The 24,513-nt window shown below is 32.5% G+C and overlaps 1 protein-coding gene across 1 annotated transcript; it reads right to left on the bottom strand.

The window, feature by feature from the left end:
- Positions 1-20,587: 20,587 nt before the first annotated feature.
- On the bottom strand, positions 20,588-21,628 carry LOC111283485 (uncharacterized). The gene has a single exon (XM_022872069.2). It carries the CDS (start codon positions 21,422-21,424, stop codon positions 20,996-20,998), a length of 429 nt encoding a protein of 142 aa, XP_022727804.2. The 5' UTR covers positions 21,425-21,628; the 3' UTR covers positions 20,588-20,995.
- Positions 21,629-24,513: the final 2,885 nt, after the last annotated feature.

Genomic DNA, 24,513 nt, shown 5'->3' with positions numbered 1-24,513 from the left:
TAATTGAGACCATTGTTTTAAGGTAAAATAAAACAAAAGAAAAAGAAAGAAGGAAACTCAAATTTTTAATCTTCATCTTTAAAGTTTGAATCGGAAACAATTTGAAAAAGGTTTTTTTTTTTATGTTAGACCATGCTAACAATGTCATAACGGTTTTGGGATCGTCAAACGTAAAAGATGATATTTTAAAATCGAGAAAAATAAAAGGGGAGGAGTCGCCACCAATTTTTGTTAGGGTGTAATTGGTCACCCAAAAGGTTATCCTTTTAATAAAACTATAAAAACGGATTTAAAGTTTATCAAAAAGATAAATTTTGGTCTACGAAAAATCAGGTTGGGTCCGGGAGTCGGTTACACATGGGGAAGGATTAGCACCCCACAACGCCCATGAATTGGTACCATTTAATTACGCGCTATTTTCGGTGTTGGATAAAAATAGTTTTAATTTGAAATTTAACACTAATTCCCTTTATTAAAAAAATATTTTTGCTAAAATTTTTATTTAGGAATATTGAGAAAATCTTTAAGTTAAAGAATTATCTTGAAATTCTCCAACATCTAAGTAAAATTTGAAATGACTCTTTTCGCTTAAGATTTAACACAACAATCCTTAAAATGAAATAACACTCTTTATAGAAAATTATTGGTGACTCTCCAACATCTAGGCAGAGTACCAAAAATTATTTCTCTCGGAATGTTATTTTTTGTTTTATTTATTAATATCACAAAATGATTTTTTTTCTTAAGTATTATTCTTTTTTTATTATAAAATATTTTATCATTGAACAGTAAATTAAAGAGAGAATAATACAATCAATTATCGATGATAACATGCTAACGTATGTATGCTAATAAATGTAATGTAAAATACAATTTAAGAGTTGAGTTCTTAAGTATAATGAGACCACCCCAACTCTCTAACATCTAGGCAGAGCTTAGGTGTGACTGTTTATATTTAAGATCCCGATTTTTATTATACTTTTTATTTATTAACCTTATTATTAATATGAATTAAGAACTCAGTGTGAAAAACTTCATCGTTTCCTAAGTACCTCATCATTTAGGTAGCATTCGGGAACAAACCATCTCATGCGAGACTTTCACACGTGTCCTTAAAGTTTTGAAATAGATTTAGGGTAAAATTTTAGGGTTTAAGTTTAGGGTTTGGGGTTTAATTAAAATGCGAACGTCTCTAAAAATCCCCATCATCTAGGCGAACTTTCGGAGCAAGTTCAATTTTTTTATAATTTTTGAAAACTAGTTAAAAATTTTATATATATAGTTTTTATGAAAATTTATTAATAATAATTCTCAAACATCTAGGCGAAATTATTTTTAAAAAAAAAATATTTTTATTCCCTCCAACATCTAGACAGAGAAAATAATAATAAATATTTTTTAAACATTTTTAATATATTTTTAATTATTATTTGTTTTCAATTTTATTATTATTAAAACAATTAAACATTTATTCTAATAAATTCAAAAAGTTATCATGCATAAATATAAAAATATACTTAAAATAATAACAATAATAATATAAAAAAAAAAACTTTTACCTGAGTCGGATCGGTCAACGGTCCGGTCAACGTTGGTCCGGGCGGTTTGACCGGTTCGACGGTTGGATCTGCGGTTCGGGCGATCCGACCTGTTCGACGGTCGAATCGACGGTTCGGGCCGGTTTGATTGAACCGACAGAGCTGTTGGAGGAAATGGGTCAGCGGGTCATTGCGCGGATCCTCCCTGGTTGAAACGGCGTCGTTTTGCTTTTAATGTTTTCTATAAATAACTTGAAAAATTTTTTTTTGTTCACTTGGTTCTGTTTCCAGAAAAAAAAAACAAGAAAGAGAGAGAGAGGGCTCTGGGGGAGGGGTCCGACCGGTCGTCATTCGGTCGTCAGACCACCGCGCCAACCGCCTCTTGGGTCGTTGTCTGCGGTTGTCACCGGTGACCAAAAAATTCAAAAAATGATCAGGAAGCTGCTTTCAACACGATATTTCCAAATCCGAAGTCGATTTTACTAGAAACACCCATGATCGACGTAGATCGGGGCTTGAAGCTTTCGGTTTTTTTTTTCTCTTTTTTTTTTGGCGAAACTAATGATTTCTTTGCTTTTGCAGGGAGCTTGGCGCTGAGGTTCCTCCCTGCGGGGAGGACTGTGTTTTTTTTTTCGTTTCTGTTTTTCTTCTTGTTTTTTTTTTTCGGTTAGTGTGGTTTCTGTTGGGTATTTTAGGTGTTTGGGAGTGTTTTGAAAGAGGTTTCACAGAGGTTTAAGGGGATTTTTTAAGGGAGATTGAACGGGATTCCGAGAGAGCTTTCTTTTTTTTGTTAGATAGCCCAGAAACCTTTTGTGAGGAAGATGGCTGGAGATTTTAAAGGGTTTCGATTTAGAGGGATCTAGGTGGCTGTAGAATAGTTGGTTGGTGGCTGTAGGGTGGCTAGTCGGGAGGCTGGTTGGGAGGCTGGTCGGGTAGTTGGTCAGACTAGTTCAGCACTGTACCAACCCCTTGACTTTTGTCTTATTTTCGTTTCTTTTTTTTTGTTTATTTTTTTGTTTTTTTGTTTGTTTTGTTAAATATTATTATTATTAAAATAAAACAATAGACCCGAAAAAAATCGGTGTTTACAGTTGCCCCTCTTTGCACATTACTGAGAATCAAGAATAAGGCAAAGACAAAGACAACAATTTTGTCCGAAGATAAATCATGATTTGATTTTTTTTATTTTTTGTTTCTTTTATTTATTTTATTTTTGAAAGGGCTCCTCTCAGCAGAGGCTCAACAACTTTAAAATCTCATCTGAAAAAGCTCATTTGAAAAAGTTCCTCTCAACAGAAGCTGAACAACTTTAAAAATCTCATCTGAAAAAGCTCCTCTCAGCAGAGGCTCCACAACTTTAAAATTCTCATCTTGAAAAAGCTCATTTGCTCTCAGCAGAGGCTCAACAACTTTAAAATTTTTTCTTGGAAAAGCTCATCTCAACGGAGGTTCAACAACTTTAAAAATCTCATTTGGAAAAGCTCCTCTCAGCAGAGGCTCCCATAACTTTAAAATTCTTATCTTGAAAAAGCTCCTCTTAACAGAGGCTCAACAACTTTAAAAATCTCATCTGAAAAAGCTCCTCTCAGTAGAGGCTCAACGACTTTAAAATCTCATTTGAAAAAGCTCCTCTCAGCAGAGGCTCAACAACTTTAAAATCTCATCTGAAAAAGCTCCTCTCAGCAGAAGCTCCATAACTTTAAAATTCTCATCTTGAAAAAGCTCCTCTCAGCAGAGGCTCCACAACTTTAAAATTTTCATCTTGGAAAAGCTTCTCTCAGCAGAGGCTCAACAACTTTAAAATCTCATCTGAAAAAGCTCTTCTCAGCAGAGGCTCCATAACTTTAAAATTCTCATCTTGGAAAAGCTCCTCTGCTCTCAGCAGAGGTTCAACAACTTTAAAATCTCATCTGGAAAAGCTTCTCTCAGCAGAGGCTCAATAACTTTAAAATTTCTTTTTGGAAAAGCTCCTCTCAACAGAGGCTCAACAACTTTAAAATCTCATCTGGAAAAGCTCCTCTCAGCAGAGGCTCCACAACTTTAAAATCTCTTCATCTTGGAAAAGCTCCTCTCAGCAGAAGCTCAACAACTTTAAAATTCTCATCTGGAAAAAGCTCCTCTCAGCAGAAGCTCCACAACTTTAAAATCTCATCTTGGAAAAGCTTCTCTCAGTAGAAGCTCAACAACTTTAAAATTTCTTCTTGAAAAAGCTCCTCTCAATAAAGGCTCCATAACTTTAAAATTCTTATCTTGAAAAAGCTCTTCTGCTCTCAGCAAAGGTTCAACAGCTTTAAAATCTCATCTAAAAAAGCTTCTTTCAACAGAGGCTCCACAACTTTAAAATTCTCATCTTGAAAAAGCTCCTCTCAACAGAGGCTCCACAACTTTAAAATCTCATCTGGAAAAGCTCCTCTCAACAGAGGCTCCACAACTTTAAAATTCTCATCTTGGAAAAGCTCCTCTCAACAGAGGCTCAACAACTTTAAAATCTTATCTGAAAAAGCTTTTCTCAACAGAGGCTCTACAACTTTAAAATTCTCATCTTGGAAAAACTCCTCTCAACAGAGGCTCAACAACTTTAAAATCTCATCTGGAAAAGCTCCTCTCAACAGAGGGTCCACAACTTTAAAATTTTCATCTGTTTTCAAATTTGAGTTCTCATCTTTGAACAAGTAAATTTCTCTCTTTTGAATTCTTTTGTTTGATCATCGTCTTTACCAAAATCTTGTTTTTCATTAAGAAATGAAAATTTTTTTATCTTTGTTACAACTTTTCATGAATGCATGTACTGAGTGCTCATAATGCAATGCATGTAATGCAATCAAAATCGTTCATTGTAGTAAAAAGGTTCTCGAAATCTCTCGCTTTTGGTTTCTTTTATCCGAATTCTTATATGACCTATCTGTTCTCAACATCTGACCACAATATTTTTTTTTTCAAAAGTCTGCAACATCAATGTCTTGTTATGCTTTTCTCATCCTTTTTCATTTACCTTTGTCAACTTTAAAAGTAATGCTGAGATCTTTCATGTTTGTTTTTCTTTTCATCATTTTAAGTTCAAGACAAATAAAATGTAATCACATTTCTCTAATGGACAAAAATATCAGATAAGGATAAAGGAAAGGATAGGCATTATTTTCAAAGGAAAGATAATGTATTTCATATGGCTGATAACAAGTGTATGTCAAAGTGTTTGAGTTGAAATAAAGGTGTTAAAAGAATGATCACAAGATAAGCATGAACAAAATATTCTTAGATTCTTTCTCTAAAACTAAATCAGATGACTTTTTTTATTATTCAAAGTTCGTCAAACTATACTTGCCCCTGCATTGTGGGATCTTTTCTTGATGATGCTTTTGCTTCACATCTAAGCCGTCTTTTCAGGTTTTCAACTTAGATAAGTCATCATTTTTTCTCTTTTTTTTTAAGTAAAATATTTCTTCACAACATCTGAATTTATTGGGGTAGGCAAATCACCTCCGTCCATTTCTGTCAAAATCAATGCCCCACAAGAAAAGGCCTTTTTCACCACATACGGGCCTTTCCAATTTGGTGTCCATTTCTTTCGATTGTCATGTTGATTTGGAAAGATTCTTTTTAGCACTAAGTCTCCTTCCCTAAAGCAACGAGGATGAGTTTTCTTGTCATGTGCTCTCATTTTCCTCTTTTAATATAATTGACCATGACAAAGTGCTGATAGTCTTTTCTCTTCAATGAGGTTTAACTGCTCATAGCGATTTCGAACCCATTATGCTTCCTTTAACTCTACCTCCATCAGGACTCTTAGTGAGGGAATTTCCACTTCGATCGATAGCACAACTTTCATTCCATATACCAAAGAGAACGATGTGGCCCTAGTAGATGTTCTGACTGATGTTCTATAAGCATGCAAGGTAAAAGGCAACTTCTCATGCCAATCTTTGTAAGTTTCAGTCATTTTTTTCAGGATTCTTTTGATATTCTTATTCGCAGCCTCCACTGCCCCATTCATTTTCGGACGATATGGTGCTAAATTACGATGACGGATTTTAAACTGAGTGCATACTTCATTCATCATTTTGTTGTTCAAGTTTTTGGCATTATTATAAATAATTGTCTTTGGAAGCCCATATCTGCATATTATCTCTCTTTTTATGAACTTACATACCACAGATCGGGTCACGCTAGCATATGATGCAGCCTCTACCCATTTGGTGAAGTAATCAATCATCACAAAAATGAATCTATGCCCATTCGAAGCTTTTGGAGTGATGGGACCAATGACATCCATGCCCCAAATAGAGAATGGCCAAGGAGGAGCTAGAACGTGTAATGTTGATGGTGAAGCATGAATCTTGTCAGCATAAATCTGACATTTATGACATCTTCTAGCATAATCAATACAGTCTTCCTCTATTGTCAACCAATAATAGCCTACCTTCATAATTTGTCTAGTCATCATATGACCATTCGCATGTGCCCCACAAACTCCATCATGCACTTCTTCAATAATCTTTTTTGCTTCAGCTGCATTTACACATCTTAAGAGCACTTGATCTCGACCTCTTTTGTAAAAGATATCTCCATCAATGAAAAAACTCATGGCCAATCTTCTGATAGTCTTTTTATCATTTTCTGTTGCATGTTCTGGGTACTGCTGGCTTTTAATGTATTGCATGATATCATGATACCATGGCTTTTCATTAAATTTTTTTTCAACACTTGAGCAATATGCCGGTACATCTTTCACATTCAGCTTGATGGGTTGGATTTCAGTATTTGCATCTATTTTGATCATTGCAGCTAGAGTAGCCAGTGCATCAGTAATTTAGTTTTTCTCTCTAGGTAGATGCTCAAACTGAACTTCTTTAAATTGCTTAACCAACTTAGAGATGTATTTATGATACTGAATCAACTTAGAGTCTCTTATTTCCTATTCACCTCGTAACTGATAGATGACTAGAGCTGAATCTCCAAACACATCTAACACTTTGATCTTCTTTTCAATTGCTGCTTGTAGACCCATAACACAGGCCTCATATTCAGCCACATTATTTGTGCAATTAAAATTTAATTTGACTGTGATGGGGTAATAATGTCCATCAAGAGATATCAAAATTGCCCCAATACCATGACCCAAAGCATTAGTAGCTCCATCAAAATACATCTTCTATGATTTTTCAATAGGTTCATTTTCTTCAATGGCCATCATATCCTCATCAGAAAAATCTAATTTCATTGGCTCATAATCTTCGACTGCACGATCAGTAAGGAATTCAGCTATTGCACTTCCTTTAATAGCCTTTTGAGTCACATAAATGATATCATATTCTAAAAGTATAACTTGCCACCGTGCTATTCTTCCTGTTAATGAGGGCTTTTTGAAGATATACTTAATAGGATCCAACTTTACTATGAGCCAAGTAGTGTGATAAAGCATGTATTGTCTAAACCTTCGAGCTGTCCAGGTTAATGCATAACACATCTTCTCTAATAGTGAATACTTTGACTCATAATCAGTGAACTTCTTGCTCAAGTAGTAAATTGCTCGTTCTTTCTTATCAGTTTCATCTCTTTGCCCCAGCACATATCCCATTGAATTTTCATGTACTGTCAAGTACAAAATCAAAGGTTTTCTTGACATTGGTGGCACCAACACAGGTGGATTTGATAAGTATTCTTTGATCTTATCAAAAGCTTCTTGGCATTCGTCATTCCATTCTCCAGGATCATATTTTCTGAGAAGCTTGAAAATAGGATCACATTTATAAGTGAGTTGAGAGATGAAGCGAGTAATATAATTTAATCTCCCTAAGAAGCCTCGCACTTCTTTTGAGGTATGAGGAGGAGATAAGTTTTGGATGGCTTGTATCTTATCTAGATCAACTTCAATTCTTTTTTCATTGACTACAAAGCCCAATAGTTTTCTCGATTTGGCTCCAAATGTATATTTGGCAAGATTCAACTTCAATTGAAATCTTCTCAACCTGTCGAACAGCTTTTTAAGATTGACTATATGATCCTCTCTTTTACGAGATTTTGCTATTATATCATCCACATACACTTTTATCTCTTTATGCATCATGTCATGAAAAAGAGTCACCATTGTTCTTTGATAAGTAGCACCAGTATTTTTCAACCCAAAAGGCATAACTTTGTAACAGAATGTCCCCCACATGGTCACAAATATGGTTTTCTCCATATCATCTCGAGCCATCTTGATCTGATTATAGCCTGAGAAGCCATCCATAAAGAAAAACATGGAATGCCTAGCAGTATTATCCACTAGAGTATCAATGTGAAGTAAAGGAAAGTTATTCTTGGGGCTTGCTCTATTTAAATCTCGATAATCAACACACATTTTCACTTTTTCATCCTTCTTAGGAACTGGCACTATGTTGGCTACCCATTCAGGATATTTTACCACTTTAAAAAATCCAGCATCGAATTGTTTCTTCACTTTCTCTTTAATTTTCAGCAACATCTCTGGTTTCATGCGCCTTAGCTTTTGCTGCATGGGCTTACATCCTGGTTTTAAAGGTAACTTGTGCTCTACAATATCAATGTTGAGTCCTAACATATCCTGGTAAGTCCATGCGAACACATCTACATATTCTCGGAGTAGCTCTTCTGGCTTCTGTCTTTCAGCTGGTAAAAGAGATGTACCAACTTTGACCTCTCTTTTGTTCTCACCATCTCTCAAATTTACTGATTCAATAATTTTTTGGTAGGGTTCAATTGACTTATCTTCATGTTCTATTAATTTTAACAAATCAAGAGGCAGTGTGTAGTTATCTGAATCTTCCTTATTATCAAGTTCATCAACATGAATTAAGTTTTCAAAATCAAATCCGAGATTATTGCCATGATTATCTTCATGTTCATTGTTTGAGACCCTGCAAAAGGGTAAGATGGAGAGAATATTGGCACACAAAAATGGAATGGCAAGAAAATGATGGAAAGAAAAGAATGGAGAATAGAATGAAGATGAAAATAGTGGAAGAAATGTGGATACATCTTCTAAGTCTTTTATTAAAATGACAAACATAAACACACCATAAAAGATCTCCTAATACTCGTAAAAAGTAATTAGGGATTTAAAGTTTCACATTACTTTTCCAAAGTTTTAAAAACAACAGGCATCTCTGTAACTTTCCAATTATCCAGCTCAAAATCTAAAGGACAAGGGTGCACGAACAGCTCTTCACTTCGACTCTTCTTTTCTCCATCATCCATCATTTGAATGGTCAGTTCTAAAAATTTTTCCACGAATCCTGTACTTGGGGCTCTCGATAAATCTGGATAAATATATCCTCTCGAGTGAAAAGAATTATAGAGGTATGGAATGACTATCGGCTCTGACTCCAGCTCATATCCCTTAAGATTAGCTATCCTCTTATCTTTTTTCTCATTCACCATTCTTACTCTGTCCCCTCTTGTTGGCTTATATCCCAAGCTAAACCTGTATCTCTTTTCATATATGACCGATGGTTTCATGATTTCTTGCAGGTTCTTTTCAAGTCCGACTTCAGGTCACCATCCCATCTTGGTAAGCTGTCTGACTATCATTTTAGTAGTCGTAGATAAGTGTGGCGAATACAATTTAGATCCTCCAGTTATATATGTTGCATTGGTAATCTCGAAGGATCTATAAGAGCATTTTAAAGCTTCATCTGCCGATTTCACATAAGGAGTATTTATCAGTTGAGTTACCAATAAATCTTCTTCTCTTGCCACACATGTTAGCTTCCTTTCAATAATGAATTTAACTTTCTGATGTAATGAGGATGAGACAGTACCTGCCATATAGATCCACAGTCTACCCAATAAATAACTATATGAAAGAGAGATGTCTATGACTTGAAATTTCACATTGAAAGTACATGGGCCAATCTGCAATGACACTTCTATATCTTCCAACACTTCTCTTCTAGTTCCATCAAAGGCTTTCATTATCATATGACTAGGTTTCATATAAGATCCATCAACAGGGAGTTTTGCCAGAGTAGTCGCAGGCATAACATTGATGGATGAGCCATTATCAATCAAAACTTTAGCCATTATATGACTTTTACATTTCACAGTAATGTGAAGAGCCTTGGTACTTTCTTTACCCTAAAAAAAAATCTCTTCATCATTGAAAGAGATATAGTTTGAAATCGTCAGATTGTCAACAAGCTGTTTCACATATTCAACAGAAGCATTATGAGACACATATGCTTGATTTAGTACTTTCAGCAAAGCATTACGATGTGACTCTGAATTGAGCAATAATGACAATAGCGAAATTCTAGCTGGCATCTTGTTAAGCTGTTCTATCACGCTATACTCACTATGTTTTATTAACTTCAAAAATTTACCTGCTTCACTCTCAGATACTGGCTTCTGACATTCTTTTTCTGGTGCTGCATCAAGATCACTTTGACTTTCATTTTCTTCCCCTACCTAAGTTTTTTCTTTTCTAGCTTTTTCTAGAGCCTCTGGGGTATAGCACCTGCCACTTCGAGTTATGCCTCCTACACCCGTTATATTGGTAGTATCTAGGTTGATTACGACATCATAATCGTACTTTTAAGGTACTATTTTATTATTCTGATATGAAAAAGGGCCAGAAACTTTAATTGTCACCACTGGTCGAGAGACGGGTTTTTCTAGCTTCAATGTTGGCTTTTCATCATAATAGATAGTTACTGGTCTACGCCCAAACTTATTCTTTGAATCAATGGTAGACACTTTCACCAACTCTTCTCTCTCTTGGTAAAACTCCATTCGACCTTCATCCATCAATTTTTGCACTTTCTGATGAAATTGATGACAATTCTCGATAGAATGCCCCATAACACCTCCGTGATAATTGCAGCTTTCAGTTGAGTTAATTACTTTAGAGGAATTTTAAGGTTCTATTGGCTTCAACATGTCAGCTTTGACCAATACTTCGAACACCTTAGCCATTGAAGTCTTAACTTCATTTATTTTCTCCTTCATGTGACTTCTTTGCCCATTAATTAAAGTATTTATTGATGGTCTGGTATGATTTGGTAGGGGGTTCCCATTGATATTTGGAGTCCCTTGTTGGTTGGTATCAAAATTTAATACTCTTTCATTGATTAACCCTTGCACTTTACGCTTCAAAGCAGTACAATACTCAGTAAAATGACTTGGATTCCCATAATGATAATCACAATATGCATTGAGGTCATACCATTTGAGAAATGGAGGTTTCAAAAGTTTAATAATAACAAGAGCAAGCAGATGTTTCTCAACAAGTCGAGGATACAAATCTGTGTATGTCATGGGAATTAGGTCAAAATGAGGTCTTTCTCGATTGTTATTATTCTGTGAGTTTCTTTGATTGCTGTTTGGGTAGATTGGTCGAGTAAATGGTCGAGCTGGAGGTGTCGGGGTGTAATTGGATGGTTGAAGGCTAAAACTTGATCTGGGTAGTGGTTGTTGAGGTGCTCGATAATGGTATGGTTGTTGAGAGATTTGGTTTATGGTAGGGTAGTACTGGGGGTGTGGGTTATATGAAATAAAAAGATGGTGTGGGGGATTTGTGTGAGTGACAACATGTGTCTCCTACTCTTTCTTCTTTAAAGTAGCTATCTTCTTTTCAGACCCTTCAATTTTACCACTTTTAATAGTGTTTTCCATCATCTCCCCTAAAATTACCATGTCAGAAAAGTTTTTTGTGGTATTTCCCACCAATCTGTCATAATACGGGGCCTTCAGTGTATTGACGAATAGCACGATTATCTCTTTTTCAGTCAGTGATGGTTGTACTTGGGCTGCTGCATCTTTCCACCGATGTGCGTATTCTTTGAAGATTTTCATCGACTTTTTCTCCATATTTTGTAATGACAGTCTATCAGGGGCTGTATCCAAGACGTGCTTATACTGAGCAAGAAAAACTTTAGCTAAGTTTTTCCATGAACTGATCTTATTTCGATCTAATTGCACTTACTATTTAGCTGCTGAACCAGTCAAACTATCCTGAAAATAGTGTATCAATAGTTTGTCGTTATGGGTATAACCCGTCATCTTTCTACAAAATATAGTGATACGAGCAGATGGACACTTTGCTCTGGGGTCTTAAATTTTGGTGGGATAACCAAGTCAGGCACTAGTCTGAGCTCGTTGGCGTGAATAACCCTATAAGTGTCATTACTTTCAACCGTTTTAAGCCTCTCTTCAAGCTGGTTATACTTGTCTTGAATTTTTAAATTTATAACAGGTTCTGACATTTCGTGAGACTTCTCTTGCTCAACAGGTCATCAAGATTTGGTACCATGATGGGATTGACTGGGATGGGTCTCAAATTGGCATTCAAGTGGGTCAGCTGTTAATTTACAGAATGATTGACATAGGGGTATGGCTGCGCACTTGGTGGTTGTATATGTATACCCCGAGGAACTTGAACCTGAACTTGAGGTGGAGTGAATGGCTCTTCCACATTAACCTCATCTCCTGTCTTTGATACACCAGCGACTCCTTTTCCTTTCATTGATCCAATCAATAGTTGTCTTAATTCAGCCATTTGTGCTTTAATTTTTTGTTGCATTTCCATCACTCTTTCTTGTATCTCCTCCTGTACCCTTTTGACCCTTTCAAACTTAGCTGTATTTTCTTCTTCCATGGCTCGAGTCTGGGAACGAGTATTATATCTATGCGAAATTGACAGGTTATGGTTCCTTGGCTTTGCTATCCTTAAACCTTAGTTTATTAACCATGAATTAGATCGCATGATATAATGTCGTTGATATTATTGTTAGTATGAAAATGCATGCATGAAATGAATGAAATGCAAATTAGGGTATTATCTTGGATCGATCAAAACAAAAAGAAACTTTTATTAACCATGGGAGTCTTTATACATCATCCAATCATTCTCGCATTAAAGCCATAAAAACATTTGATTTGAGCATATTGCTCCCTAGCTTCATGCAAAAAGTGCAATAATCTTTGACTGTGGCCTTGGGTTAGTACAATCTCTCGTTCCAGTGCTTTCACCTTTTCAACCATGTTACTTGCTTTTCGGATAGCCTTGTAGATTTGAGCAGTCAGGTGTTCGATATATTGCTGCCTCCCTAAACTTTTCGCTCTCCACATCTCTCGAGCATCTACCTCCATATTGTAAGTGCGAGCCCAATAATCTTCTCTATCTTGCCACTCAGTCAAAATCTCATTTATGTGCCTCTGATTGCTTTTCAATTGAAGCTCCAAACTCATTAATTCATGCTCTAAGGCTTTTTTCTTGCTTTGCAAATTAGAGTTCTTACTTTGTTCCCTCCTTAGTTCAGCTTTTAGCTTTTCACTTTCTCTTTGGTGCCTTGTTACCTTTTCAGAGGCTCCTGAAAGTTTTTCTTTCCATTCATGTTGCTCTTTGGTGAGTGTGGAGATAATTTTTTTATTCTCTCGAGCTCTGTTCTTCCAATATTCCACCATGTCTCGTACTTCTTCCACATCCTTCTTGGATCCCTTCAAAGGTCTACTATCCAACCTTAATTTTTTATTTTCTTGATGCAGATTTTACAGATCCTCTTTCAATACTTTTTATTCTTTAGTCAACTTCTGTACTACATCATCTCTCATCATCAAATCATATCTTAGTTGGTTAATCTGATATATCATAGCCACTTTTTCTTTCTCTAACCTTTTTTTTTTTAAATCTCAAACTCTCGTTGAACGATCTCAAAAGTTGACAATATCGGTACTGAAATAGAAGTCGACAACTTTTCTGAAACATCAACTGGTAGAGGCCTAATTTTGTTAACCCTTTTCATCTTCCATGCAAGGTAACCTTTAGTAACATTATCTGTGAATCTAGCTGGGCTCATTCGGTTGACCTGCTTTCATGCTTTGATGATTTCATGAACCCTTTTCACATAACCGGGTGTTCCATAATCAAACTCGAGTGAACCAAGCCTATGAGTCATAGGGATGAACTACCGTGAATCATATTGTCTTTGAACCATAAGGGGTGCGTAACTCACTGCCCCCCATATTCCTAGCAGAGGTACCCATGACTCGTCTCCACAACTATATAAGATAGCCATCAGAAGCATCCATGATGCCCTCCATGTTACATCTTCGCTAGTGAGCTTCAAAAAGAATGCCAACCACTAACCTTTTGTCCAATCTTTTGTCCATTTTTTAGTCATAAACTCCTTGATAGGACTGAAATGCACGGAGAATGGTCAAAATGATGTCTTCTCTTTTCTTCAAAAATGGCTTCTGAGTCAGACAAAAAGTAACTGAGCACACCCCATAAATTGTCCTTCACCCTTTCTTCGACAAAAATTAAGTGATCTAATAGTTTCTGTCAAAATAGTTGGTGAAGGGTTTATACCTTTATCTAATTGCTCAAAGAAATCAACCACTGATGCTTCTATATATCCTAAAACCTTAGGGAATATCATCAATCCATAAATGGCCAAAGCAAACACATCCAACCCCTGATCGGTATCAATATACTTTCTTATGTACTTGAGTAGAAAAGTTGATGGAATGGTCTCAACCTCATTTTTTTTTTCTTGTGCTTGTTTATCTCTTCAACCTCCACTTGCATGATCTTGGCTAATTTTTTTCTATATCCGATGGTCTTATGCTCTTTCCAATAGATCTTGTCTTGATTGGTAGACTCTATCCGGAGTAAAGAAGAATATTCTTCGATCGTGGGAGCCAAGTCTTCTTGGTTGAATACAAAGCATCGATAAGATGGATCCCAGAACTATATTACGGCTCTCATTAGCTGTTCATCAACCTTCACAGACATAAGCAGTGCCACATCCCCGTATTTCTTGGAAAAAGATTTTTTTTCTCTGTTATCCACTGTTTCCAAATGGCTTCCAATTTTGATATATTATTCTGAATGAGATCCATATGCACTGACTGTGGTAGCACCGATATATGACCATCTACTAAGCAATCTCTTTCTTTTCCCTGAGTACTTTCTGAATGGCTTTTGACCTCTAAGTAGCTCTTACACACAGACGACATCCTTTAGGTTTTTTTAAAAGTTTTTTTTTTGTTGAAGATTGGTCCAAAACAATACCCTCTAAAAATATGGTACCTATATGATGCATGCAACAAAATTGAAGACAATAAAACAAATCAAGAATGTAAATAAAATAAATAAATAAAACTGAGTAAATGAATGAACAAGCATATCAGAATATACGTAGTGTCCTAATTTAGATAATTTTCTCATAAAAGGGACAGTATGGCTCTATCCTATAGTTGGACTTTAGGGTTCACTATATGTCGGGTTAAGATTTATATGTCTAAAGGTTCCCAGACTATTCCTCACATCATCGTCCATTATAGACTAGTAAGGCTCCCCGATCCTCACTCATTACAGGCTACTAACGGAACGGGTTCAATCTGAGTGGAAGTGTTTCGCTAGCAAATGCGGAGGTTATCACCTCACGAGAGCGTAGCTACTTTACTTCCTCCTAAAAGGTTGGAGCCCGGGTATAGAGCTCATGTATGCGAGTGAATATGCAAAGTGTGTGCAAGGTAATGTATTAATCAAAATAACATGAATAAATCAAAAACAAAATCAAAATGAAGTAATAACTAGCACATAATTTATTTCATTTATTAACATGACTGTTTTTAGAAAAATAAAATAAAAGAAATTAAATTAAATATAAAATAAAATCAATTAAATCCAACCGTTGTCAATAGCGCATAATTAAAATTTTGGCCTGACTCTTAAATAAATCTCCAGCGGAGTCGCCAAGTTGTCATAATAGTTTTGGGATCGCCAGACGTAAAAGATGATGTTTTAAAATCGAGAAAAATAAAAGGGGAGGAGTCGCCACCAATCTTTGTTAGGATGTTATTGGCCACCCGAAAGGTTATCCTTTTAATAAAACTATAAAAACGGATTTAAAGTTTATCAAAAAGATAAATTTTGGTCTACGAAAAATCAGGTTGGGTCCGGGAGTCGGTTACGCATGGGGAAGGATTAGCACCCCCACAACGCCTATGAATTGGTACCATTTAATTACGCGCTATTTTCGGTGTTGGATAAAAATAGTTTTAATTTGAAATTTAACACTAATTCCCTTTATTAAAAAAATATTTTTGCTAAAATTTTTATTTAAGAATATTGAGAAAATCTTTAAGTTAAAGAATTATCTTGAAATTCTTCAACATGTAGAATTTGAAATGATTTTTCTCGCTTAAGATTTAACACAACAATCCTTAAAATGAAATAATACTCTTTATAGAAAATTATTGGTGACTCTCCAACATCTAGGCAGAGTACCAAGAATTATTTCTCTCGGAATGTTATTTTTTGTTTTATTTATTAATATCACAAAATGATTTTTTTTCTTAAGTATTATTCTTTTTTTATTATAAAATATTTTATCATTGAACAATAAATTAAAGAGAGAATAATGCAATCAATTATCGATGATAACATGCTAACGTATGTATGCTAATAAATGTCATGTAAAATACAATTTAAGAGTTGGGTTCTTAAGTATAATGAGACCACCCCAACTCTCTAACATCTAGGTAGAGCTTAGGTGCGACTGTTTATATTTAAGATCCCGATTTTTATTATACTTTTTATTTATTAACCTTATTATTAATGTGAATTAAGAACTCAGTGTGAAAAACTTAATGAAATGGAGTTTCCTAAGTACCCCATCATTTAGGCAGCATTCGGGAACAAACCATCTCATGCAAGACTTTCACACGTGTCCTTAAAGTTTTGAAATAGATTTAAGGTAAAATTTTAGGGTTTAAGTTTAGGGTTTAATTAAAACGCAAACGTCTCTAAAAATCCCCATCATACTAGGCGAACTTTCGGAGCAAGTTTAATTTTTTTTATAATTTTTGAAAACTAGTTAAAAGTTTTATATATATATATATATATTTTTATGAAAATTTATTAATAATAATTCCCCAACATCTAGGCAGAATTATTTTTTTTAAAAAAATATTTTTATTCCCTCCAACATCTAGGCAGGGAAAATAATAATAAATATTTTTTGAACATTTTTAATATATTTTTAATTATTATTTTTTTTCAATTTTATTATTATTAAAACAATTAAACATTTATTCTAATAAATTCAGAAATTTATCATGCATAAATATACAAATATACTTAAAATAATAACAATAATAATATAAAAAATTAAAAAAATTTTTTTACCTGAATCGGACCGGTCAACGGTCCGATCAACGCTGGTCCGAGCGGTCTGACCGGTTCGACGGTTGGATCTGCGGTTCGGGCGATCCAACCGGTTCGACGGTCGGATCGACGGTTCGGGCTGGTTTGATTGAACCGGTAGAGCTGTTGGAGGAAACGGGTCAGCGAGTCGTTGCGCGGATCCTCCCTGGTTGAAACGGCATCGTTTTGGCCCTATGCCCAAAACGACGTCGTTTTGCTTTTAATGTTTTCTATAAATAACTTGAAAAATTATTTTGGTTCATTTGGTTCTGTTTCCAGAAAAAAAAATGAGAGAGAGAGAGAGGGCCCTGGGGGAGGGGTCCGACCGATCACCGTTCGGTCGCCGGACCACTGCACCGGTCGCCTTCTGGGTCGTCGCCGGCAGTTGTCGTCGGTGATCAAAAATTTCAAAAAATGATCAGGAAGCTGCTTTCGATGGGATCTTTCCAAATCCGAAGTCGGTTTTACCAGAAACACCCCCGATCGACGTAGATCGAGGCTTGAAGCTTTCGGTTTCTTTTCCTTCTCCCTTTTTTTTTTGGCAAAACTAATGATTTCTTTGCTTTTGCAGGGAGCTTGGCGCTGAGGTTCCTCCTTGCGGGGAGGACTGTGTTTGTTTTTTCGTTTCAGTTTTTCTTCTGGTTTTTTTTTTTTTTTTTTCGGTTGGTGTGATTTCTGTTTGGGTATTTTGGGTGTTTGAGAGTGTTTTGAGGGAGGTTTCGCAGAGGTTGAAGGGGATTTTTTGAGGGAGATTGAACGGGATTTCGAGAGAACTTCCTCTTTTTTGTTAGAGAGCCCAAAGACCATTTGTGAGGAAGATGGTTGGAGATTTTAAAGGGTTTCGATTTAGGGGGATCTAGGTGGCTGTAAAGTAGTTGGTTAGTGGTTGTAGGGTGGCTAGTCGGAAGGTTGGTTGGGAGGCTGATCGGGTAGTTGGTCGGACCAGTTCGACGCCGTACCAACCCCTTGACTTTTGTCTTATTTTTGTTTCTTTTTTTTGTTTGTTTTTTATTTTTTTGTTTGTTTTGTTAAATATTATTATTATTAAAATAAAACAATAGACCTGGACAAAACCGATATCTACAAACAATAGTTGAGACGTTGAGGCAATAATATATCATACCACATTCTTCTAATTGCATACTATTTTGGTTGTAATATTTTGTATTGGACAAATATAATTGATAGGATTGTTATGATCTGTCATTAACGATAATATGATTGATTCAAGACAACATGTGAATGATATGTTTTTAATATTAAAATTTAATTAATTTTAATTAGTTTTTATAAAACACATAGTTAATTATATCTTATATTTAAAAAATAAAGTTGTTATAATTTTATGTTATTGCAAAGATTGTGATATTTTAATTGTTTTTATTAATAAAGTGTTAAATTTTTAATAAAAATATTACTTCTCCTATTCCATTTTATTTGTTCATTTTTTTTAATGTTCTAAAATTATGTCCTATTCTTTTTTAACATCTAAATTTTTTTAATTTTAATATTAAATATAAAAGAAAGTATTTTTTTTATTTTTTGACATTTAAAATTATGAAGCTTTAATTTTATAAAAAAAATTAAATTTTAATATTAAATATATTAAAATCAAAACTTCTTTTTAATTTCATAAAAATCAATACATGAAAAATAATTTAAAATAAAAAAATTGAATTTTAATGAACAAAATTTAAATATGACAATTTAAAAAATTTTTATTAGTTTCTCTTTGTCAAGGCTACGATGAGATTCAAACTTTCTTTTTTTTTTTTTGCGCAACTGCATCATTACGACCCATTTGGATAGCCTGCACTACAGTAGCCAATTGCACTGGAACAATAATTTTGCACTAGAAAAAAAAAGTCCGGTATTCCTCTGCACCCCTTTTTCGTTTTTTCCTTTTAGTTTCTAAACCATAATACTCTATTTGTATTATTATCTTTTAAGAAATAATTATAATTTTAATATAAAAACTATTATATAGATAAATACAAAAAAATTTATCAAATATTACTTTGTTAAGTTTTCATTTGTGTAAATATATTATTATCAAAACTTTTTAACAAAATAATTATTTAACATAAAATAGTTTTCTTAATTTTTAATTATTTATTAACTTAATAAATAATAAATAATTTAAAATTTTTACTACACACAAATTTTATTTAATATCTTTAATAATCATTTACTTTTATCATTACAATTAATCTTATTTTTATTATTATGTTTACATTTAAATATATATTTTTTTATTAATTTTGATTTTATTATTATAATAATTAATTTTATTTTTATTATTATTTTTAATTTTATCAAAATTAATCTTACCATTGAACCAAATAATCCTTAAAACATTGCTACGGATTTCGAGGGCTCGTTCATCGATAAATTGATGAAAACATTAAGCAAATATTGATATCTGTCAATGCACAAAAAACAGGAATTCCCATCTTAATTACGATGGCTCAGATCTCACAACCACCACCACCAAGACAAAGGTGCATCAAATTAAGCCCCACCCACAAGGGTCTTGAATGAGCTTGCTCCCAATGGGCAGTGCTTTTTATTATTACTTGCCGGTGCTACTTCCAAAGCCCCACCAAACTTTAAATATTTTAGCTAGGGGAGACTGTTCAGTCATATAAAACAAAAAAAAAAAAATTTGCCCTACCCGATCTCTATAAAATTTTTTCCCAATAATTAATCTTATTATTTGTTCTTGATGGCGAAATTTAGATAATTAATTGTTTTTCCTATTCTCTGAATCAATGAATCTTGATTACAAATTTTAAAATCTACAATAGTTGATATTATAAAAAAAAAAAGAAAAGAAAGTTATTATCGGATTTGATGGCCACTATCCATAATATCCACCTTAATCAAAGAATATTTAGAATTCATTTAAATCAACAGTAAAATTAAACAAAATTAAGGACAACTAAACAATATTATTAATTTTATTTCGATATTGATCACATTGATTGATACGTTTCTATTATATCAAAATATAATATATTTAAAAATAATTTTTTATATTAGATTTGATATTAAATAATATCAGTTGCTTTTTGTTAATTTTGACTGATTTTGATGAATTTTGATAGATTAATTTATTTTAATTTATACGAAAATATGAAATATATTTTATAATTTATAATTTATTTTTTATTATTTGATTATTTTTAATCTACTAAAACTAAAACTAATTGATAAAATAACTCTTTAAAAGTTGAATTTCTTAATTTTTATTATAATTTGTTTTCTTTTATATTTTTTTTAAACTAAAGTTCATAAATATCTCAATTTCTTTTAAAAGAGTAATTCTGTTTTTTTCCTAAAGTTTAACAATAATGAAATCAAAGTTATTTTTTTCATGCTTTTAATATTTACATGAAAAATTTATTTGAATATCATATGACTATATTAAATATTTAAAAATATCATGATAAATTAATAATATTATTTTTATATTTTTAAATTTATTTATTTGATTTTTAAAATATTATTTTATAGATTATTGATAATATTATTATATAGAAGTTTTTATATATTTATAAATATATTTATAAAATCAAAATATTTAAAATAATATATTTTTTAAATATTAATGACCTCGTAACTAAATGCCCTCGTAGCGCAATGAAAATTGAATGCCCTATAATAAAAAAAATCCGTTGAGTACTATTGGAATGAGCAAACCCGTACCACAGATTGGATCCAAACGTCCCGTCGGTGGGAATGGATAAAAAATGTGATCCAATCATGTCCAAAAGGGGTGCGATTGCATCCAAATTAATCTTTAGTGGAGGAAGAAATAGTAGCCCAACTAGACCTAATACGCTAGAACTTAATTATGCTTGTGAGTTCTAAATTTGAATTTCACTCTTAATAATATTTTTAAATGATTCATAAACTTAGTATAAATTTTTTGGAGACGTACAATTTGTTCTGATCTTAGAGTGAAAAAGCATCCTCTCACTCTAAATTATGATGTAAAAAAAAAAAAAAACTAACACCCTCTATTAATTAGAACCTCTTTTGGTCCCAAACAATTAGGCAGGTGAATTTAACAGCTTATTTGCCAAACTGAACAGTTTACCGGTAGTTTTAATCACGAGATAAGAACAACATTAAAACCACTTTGAAGTGCAAAAAAGTAGATTCTTTTTTCTTTGGCAATTGATCCTTCTCTAATTTCCATGCTCTAGCTCCTTTCACCACAAGTTTGTGACGAAAATAACAGGAGGCATGAAATCAATTACTCTGTTCTTACTTTTTCTTTGTTTCACCGTTGACAAATAATTGCAGAGCTCAGCTTCCCAGCCTCACGTGGCACCAGCTGGCCTTGCGCCATCACCAAGGATTTATAGATCTCAACGATAATTTTCTCGTCATACTCTTTCAGCGGACGCTTCCCGAAGGCCGCGATCCCACCATCACCTATGGCTCCTCCGTAGCCAGTATTAATCATCCTGGAGTTGGCTAACCCCAACATCATTTTCACGTAGGCATCACGTAACCAAACAAGGAACTTCTTGGGTGAAGGTATTCTCAGCTTTGCCTTGACCCTGATCCTCCAGAACCTCCTCCTCTGGGTGGAACCAAGCTCCACCGTGCCCCGCCGTGCCCGTCTCGAACCGTTTAGCTTGACGTAGCCTTTCCTCTTCCAGTACCTTCTCAAACCCTTATACATGGTTGCAGAAATACCTTCCATTACTGTTTCTTCCTAATTGACCACCCCTTCTTAATTTGTTCTTGTTTCTCCAGCTAGTTCTCTTTCCAGAAAAAGAAAAGAGGGAGGTGGGTGGGAGATCGAAGAGGGTGATAAATTTGGTATATAGGTGTTAGGATATACCAAATAAATTTGGTGTATATATATATATATATATTAGGAATTTAAGGACTATAAAATTTGATAAAGAAATGAAAATACTAGTAAGGCAGTAATATTAATTTATAGAGGAGAAAAAAAAGGGGATGGCGATCATAAATGAAAGATGCACCGGCTTTTCTCACGGGTGTCGCTGTCCATTATTCATTGTGTGTGGTGCTACATTATAGCCGTCCGATCCGTAGGATTTTATGCATCATATGCCACAGGATTCATCTCACTCTTTCCAATATAGAATTAATTCCTTTTAAATTACCTTTTGGTAGCGTTGGATATTATTTTTAAAATTATCATGAAAATTTAATTATTAAGATAATTATATTTTTAAAATGATATTGTCACTCGTAATCTACAATAATTTTATTTTACTTATCAAACATAATTTTATTTGAAAATACCAAAATAATCATACATATTATTTAATAATTTTAATGTTATTTAAAGATAATAATTTGTATATAAAATATTACTAATATTTTATTTACTTCATAATAAATATTATTAAATTAAAAAAATATTTTTGATAATAAATTAGTTTTTATATTACAAATTATGTAAAATATATTTGAATTAAAAAATAAAACTCATATATTAAAATCAGGATATTATATTATAAATAAATTTTTAAAAAAATAAAAAAATCACACAACATATTTTTGAACTTGTTATAATGAATATTAGTTTGAAAATATAAAAATTATAATATAAAATAATATAGTTAATTTTAAGAAAACACGAGTTTTTAATTCACAAATAAAATAGATTTTTATTATTGATTATTATTAATTTTACATATTACTTTATTTCGATAACAAAAATTTTTCACCTCTTTAAATGGTAATTAGATCACTCTCTAAAATAATAATTTAATTACTCTCGATGATTTAAGACTATTGTCTCGTAAGATCATTAAGTAATTACCAAATATGATGATCTAATCACTAAATATAAATGATCATAATGTTTTGAGTGATCATCTTATACCAAATATTACCTTTATGAGGTTTAATCTATTATTTTTGTAATTTGGAATTAACTAACTCTCATGCTTAGATAAGGATTCACAAATCTTAATAATGGATATAGCAACAAAATAAAAATTATTAAGAAATATTTATTATATATAGAGAGAAGAAGGATAAATTTATATAGTGTAACTTTTTTAGGAACATATTTCTTATGATTCTTTTTACTATAAAAGGTGAGTTTCATATAAAAATTTGATGAATTCCACATAATTCTTTTTTTTAGTTTTACACATTTTTTTAATATTTGAATATAATAAGATACAAGGAAGGGAGAGATAGGTAAAAATAAAAAAAAAATTGATTTAATCTTATTTTTTGGTTTTATTACAATTAATGACTAAAAAAATATGTAAAATTAAAAAAAATTACATTATATAAATTGATTTTATATATATATATATATATATATAGACATTGAAACAAAGAGAAAAAAAGGTCAAGTTAAGACTCTTAGGAGGTAAACAAAAGAAAAGATTAAAATAATAAAAAAATCTAACCTTTAGTAAAATTTTTAGATAATTTTTTTATACTTTTATTACATTTAAATAATCGTTTGACTTTTAATTTGCATCATATAAATTTTTAACTTTTAATTTGTGTTCAAATAAATCTTTAACTTTTAATACATACATACCAAACACACTTAAAATAAATCAATTTTCTTGTTTAGAAACAAAGATTTACTTACATAGAAATTAAAAAATAAGTGTTTATTTGAGTATAATAAAAATATATATAAGAATTTATTTAAAAAATGAAATAGTTCATTAGCTTTTCAGTATTTTAGAAAAAAAAAAGTGAATAAAGTGATGAGTGGGTGCTGGGACTTTAATAACGCAAGGGGAATGAAGGATTTTCTGTCATGAATTCTAGGCTTGAAGCTTGGAAAGATGAGAAAGAATGAGGTATACACCACTGAGATATGATCAGCACAGTTTGCCTTCCCCTCATTTTTCATGCCTTTGAGGTGGGAAAAAAAAGGGATGGGCTTCGGAGGTGTGTGGTGAATGACAAGATGGTGTGGTTTTTTTTTTTTAATCATAACACTTTGACATTTTAGGAAGACAATAACTTTGCAAATTTCTATGGATAAGGGATAACCGACTATCTTGTATTTTTTTATTATTATTATTATTATAATAACTTTGCAAATTTCTATGGATAAGGGATAACCGACTATCTTGTATTTTTTTTTTATTATTATTATTATATATTGATAATAATAATAAATGAAAATTTTATTTTTAGATAAATAGACCTATTTATTTAAGCAAATTGAAGATGGATATATATTCTCTTTTCTTAAACTTTTGTGCCCATAGCCAAAACAAACTTATTTTCTTTGTAATCTTGTGTTACCATCCATGTGACTTAGTGTTTACTGTCATTTGGCTTCCATATATTTAAAGGATGAAGTACTTTCCAAATTTAGAATTAAATCTCTTACCTTTCAAAAAAAAAAAAGTTATCCCTTCTTGCGAAAAATTATTAATATTATGATTTTATGAACTCATTATCTTTTCTTTTTATTAGTCATAAAACTTATCACGTGTAAACAAAATTAAAATGGTAAAATTGAAGTCTTTTCAATAGAAACATATATAGAATTGATCACAAATTTATAAGAAATTAAGCTTTGGATCCTAATTAAAATTTGGTGAACAAGGACAAGAAAATTGTATAGGCTTAATTACATTATAGCTTGGTCCAGATGATAAACTGAATTGATTGTATTTTAATTGTCAAAAAAATAATCACATGAACTTGAAATTTTACTTTGGTTTATATAATTACTTTTAAGATGTGATATATTCAACATATTTAAAATTTAAATCTCAATAATTATAATTTTTTTACAAAAAAATCATATGATTTGTAATTAAT

Source organism: Durio zibethinus, chromosome 3, assembly GCF_047325235.1.
Source record: "Durio zibethinus cultivar Kanyao isolate XHJ-2024 chromosome 3, ASM4732523v1, whole genome shotgun sequence".
In the NCBI taxonomy this organism is placed as follows: Eukaryota; Viridiplantae; Streptophyta; class Magnoliopsida; order Malvales; family Malvaceae; genus Durio; species Durio zibethinus.
Note: the sequence above shows the minus strand (reverse complement) of the source record. Positions and strands in the feature narration are given on the sequence as shown.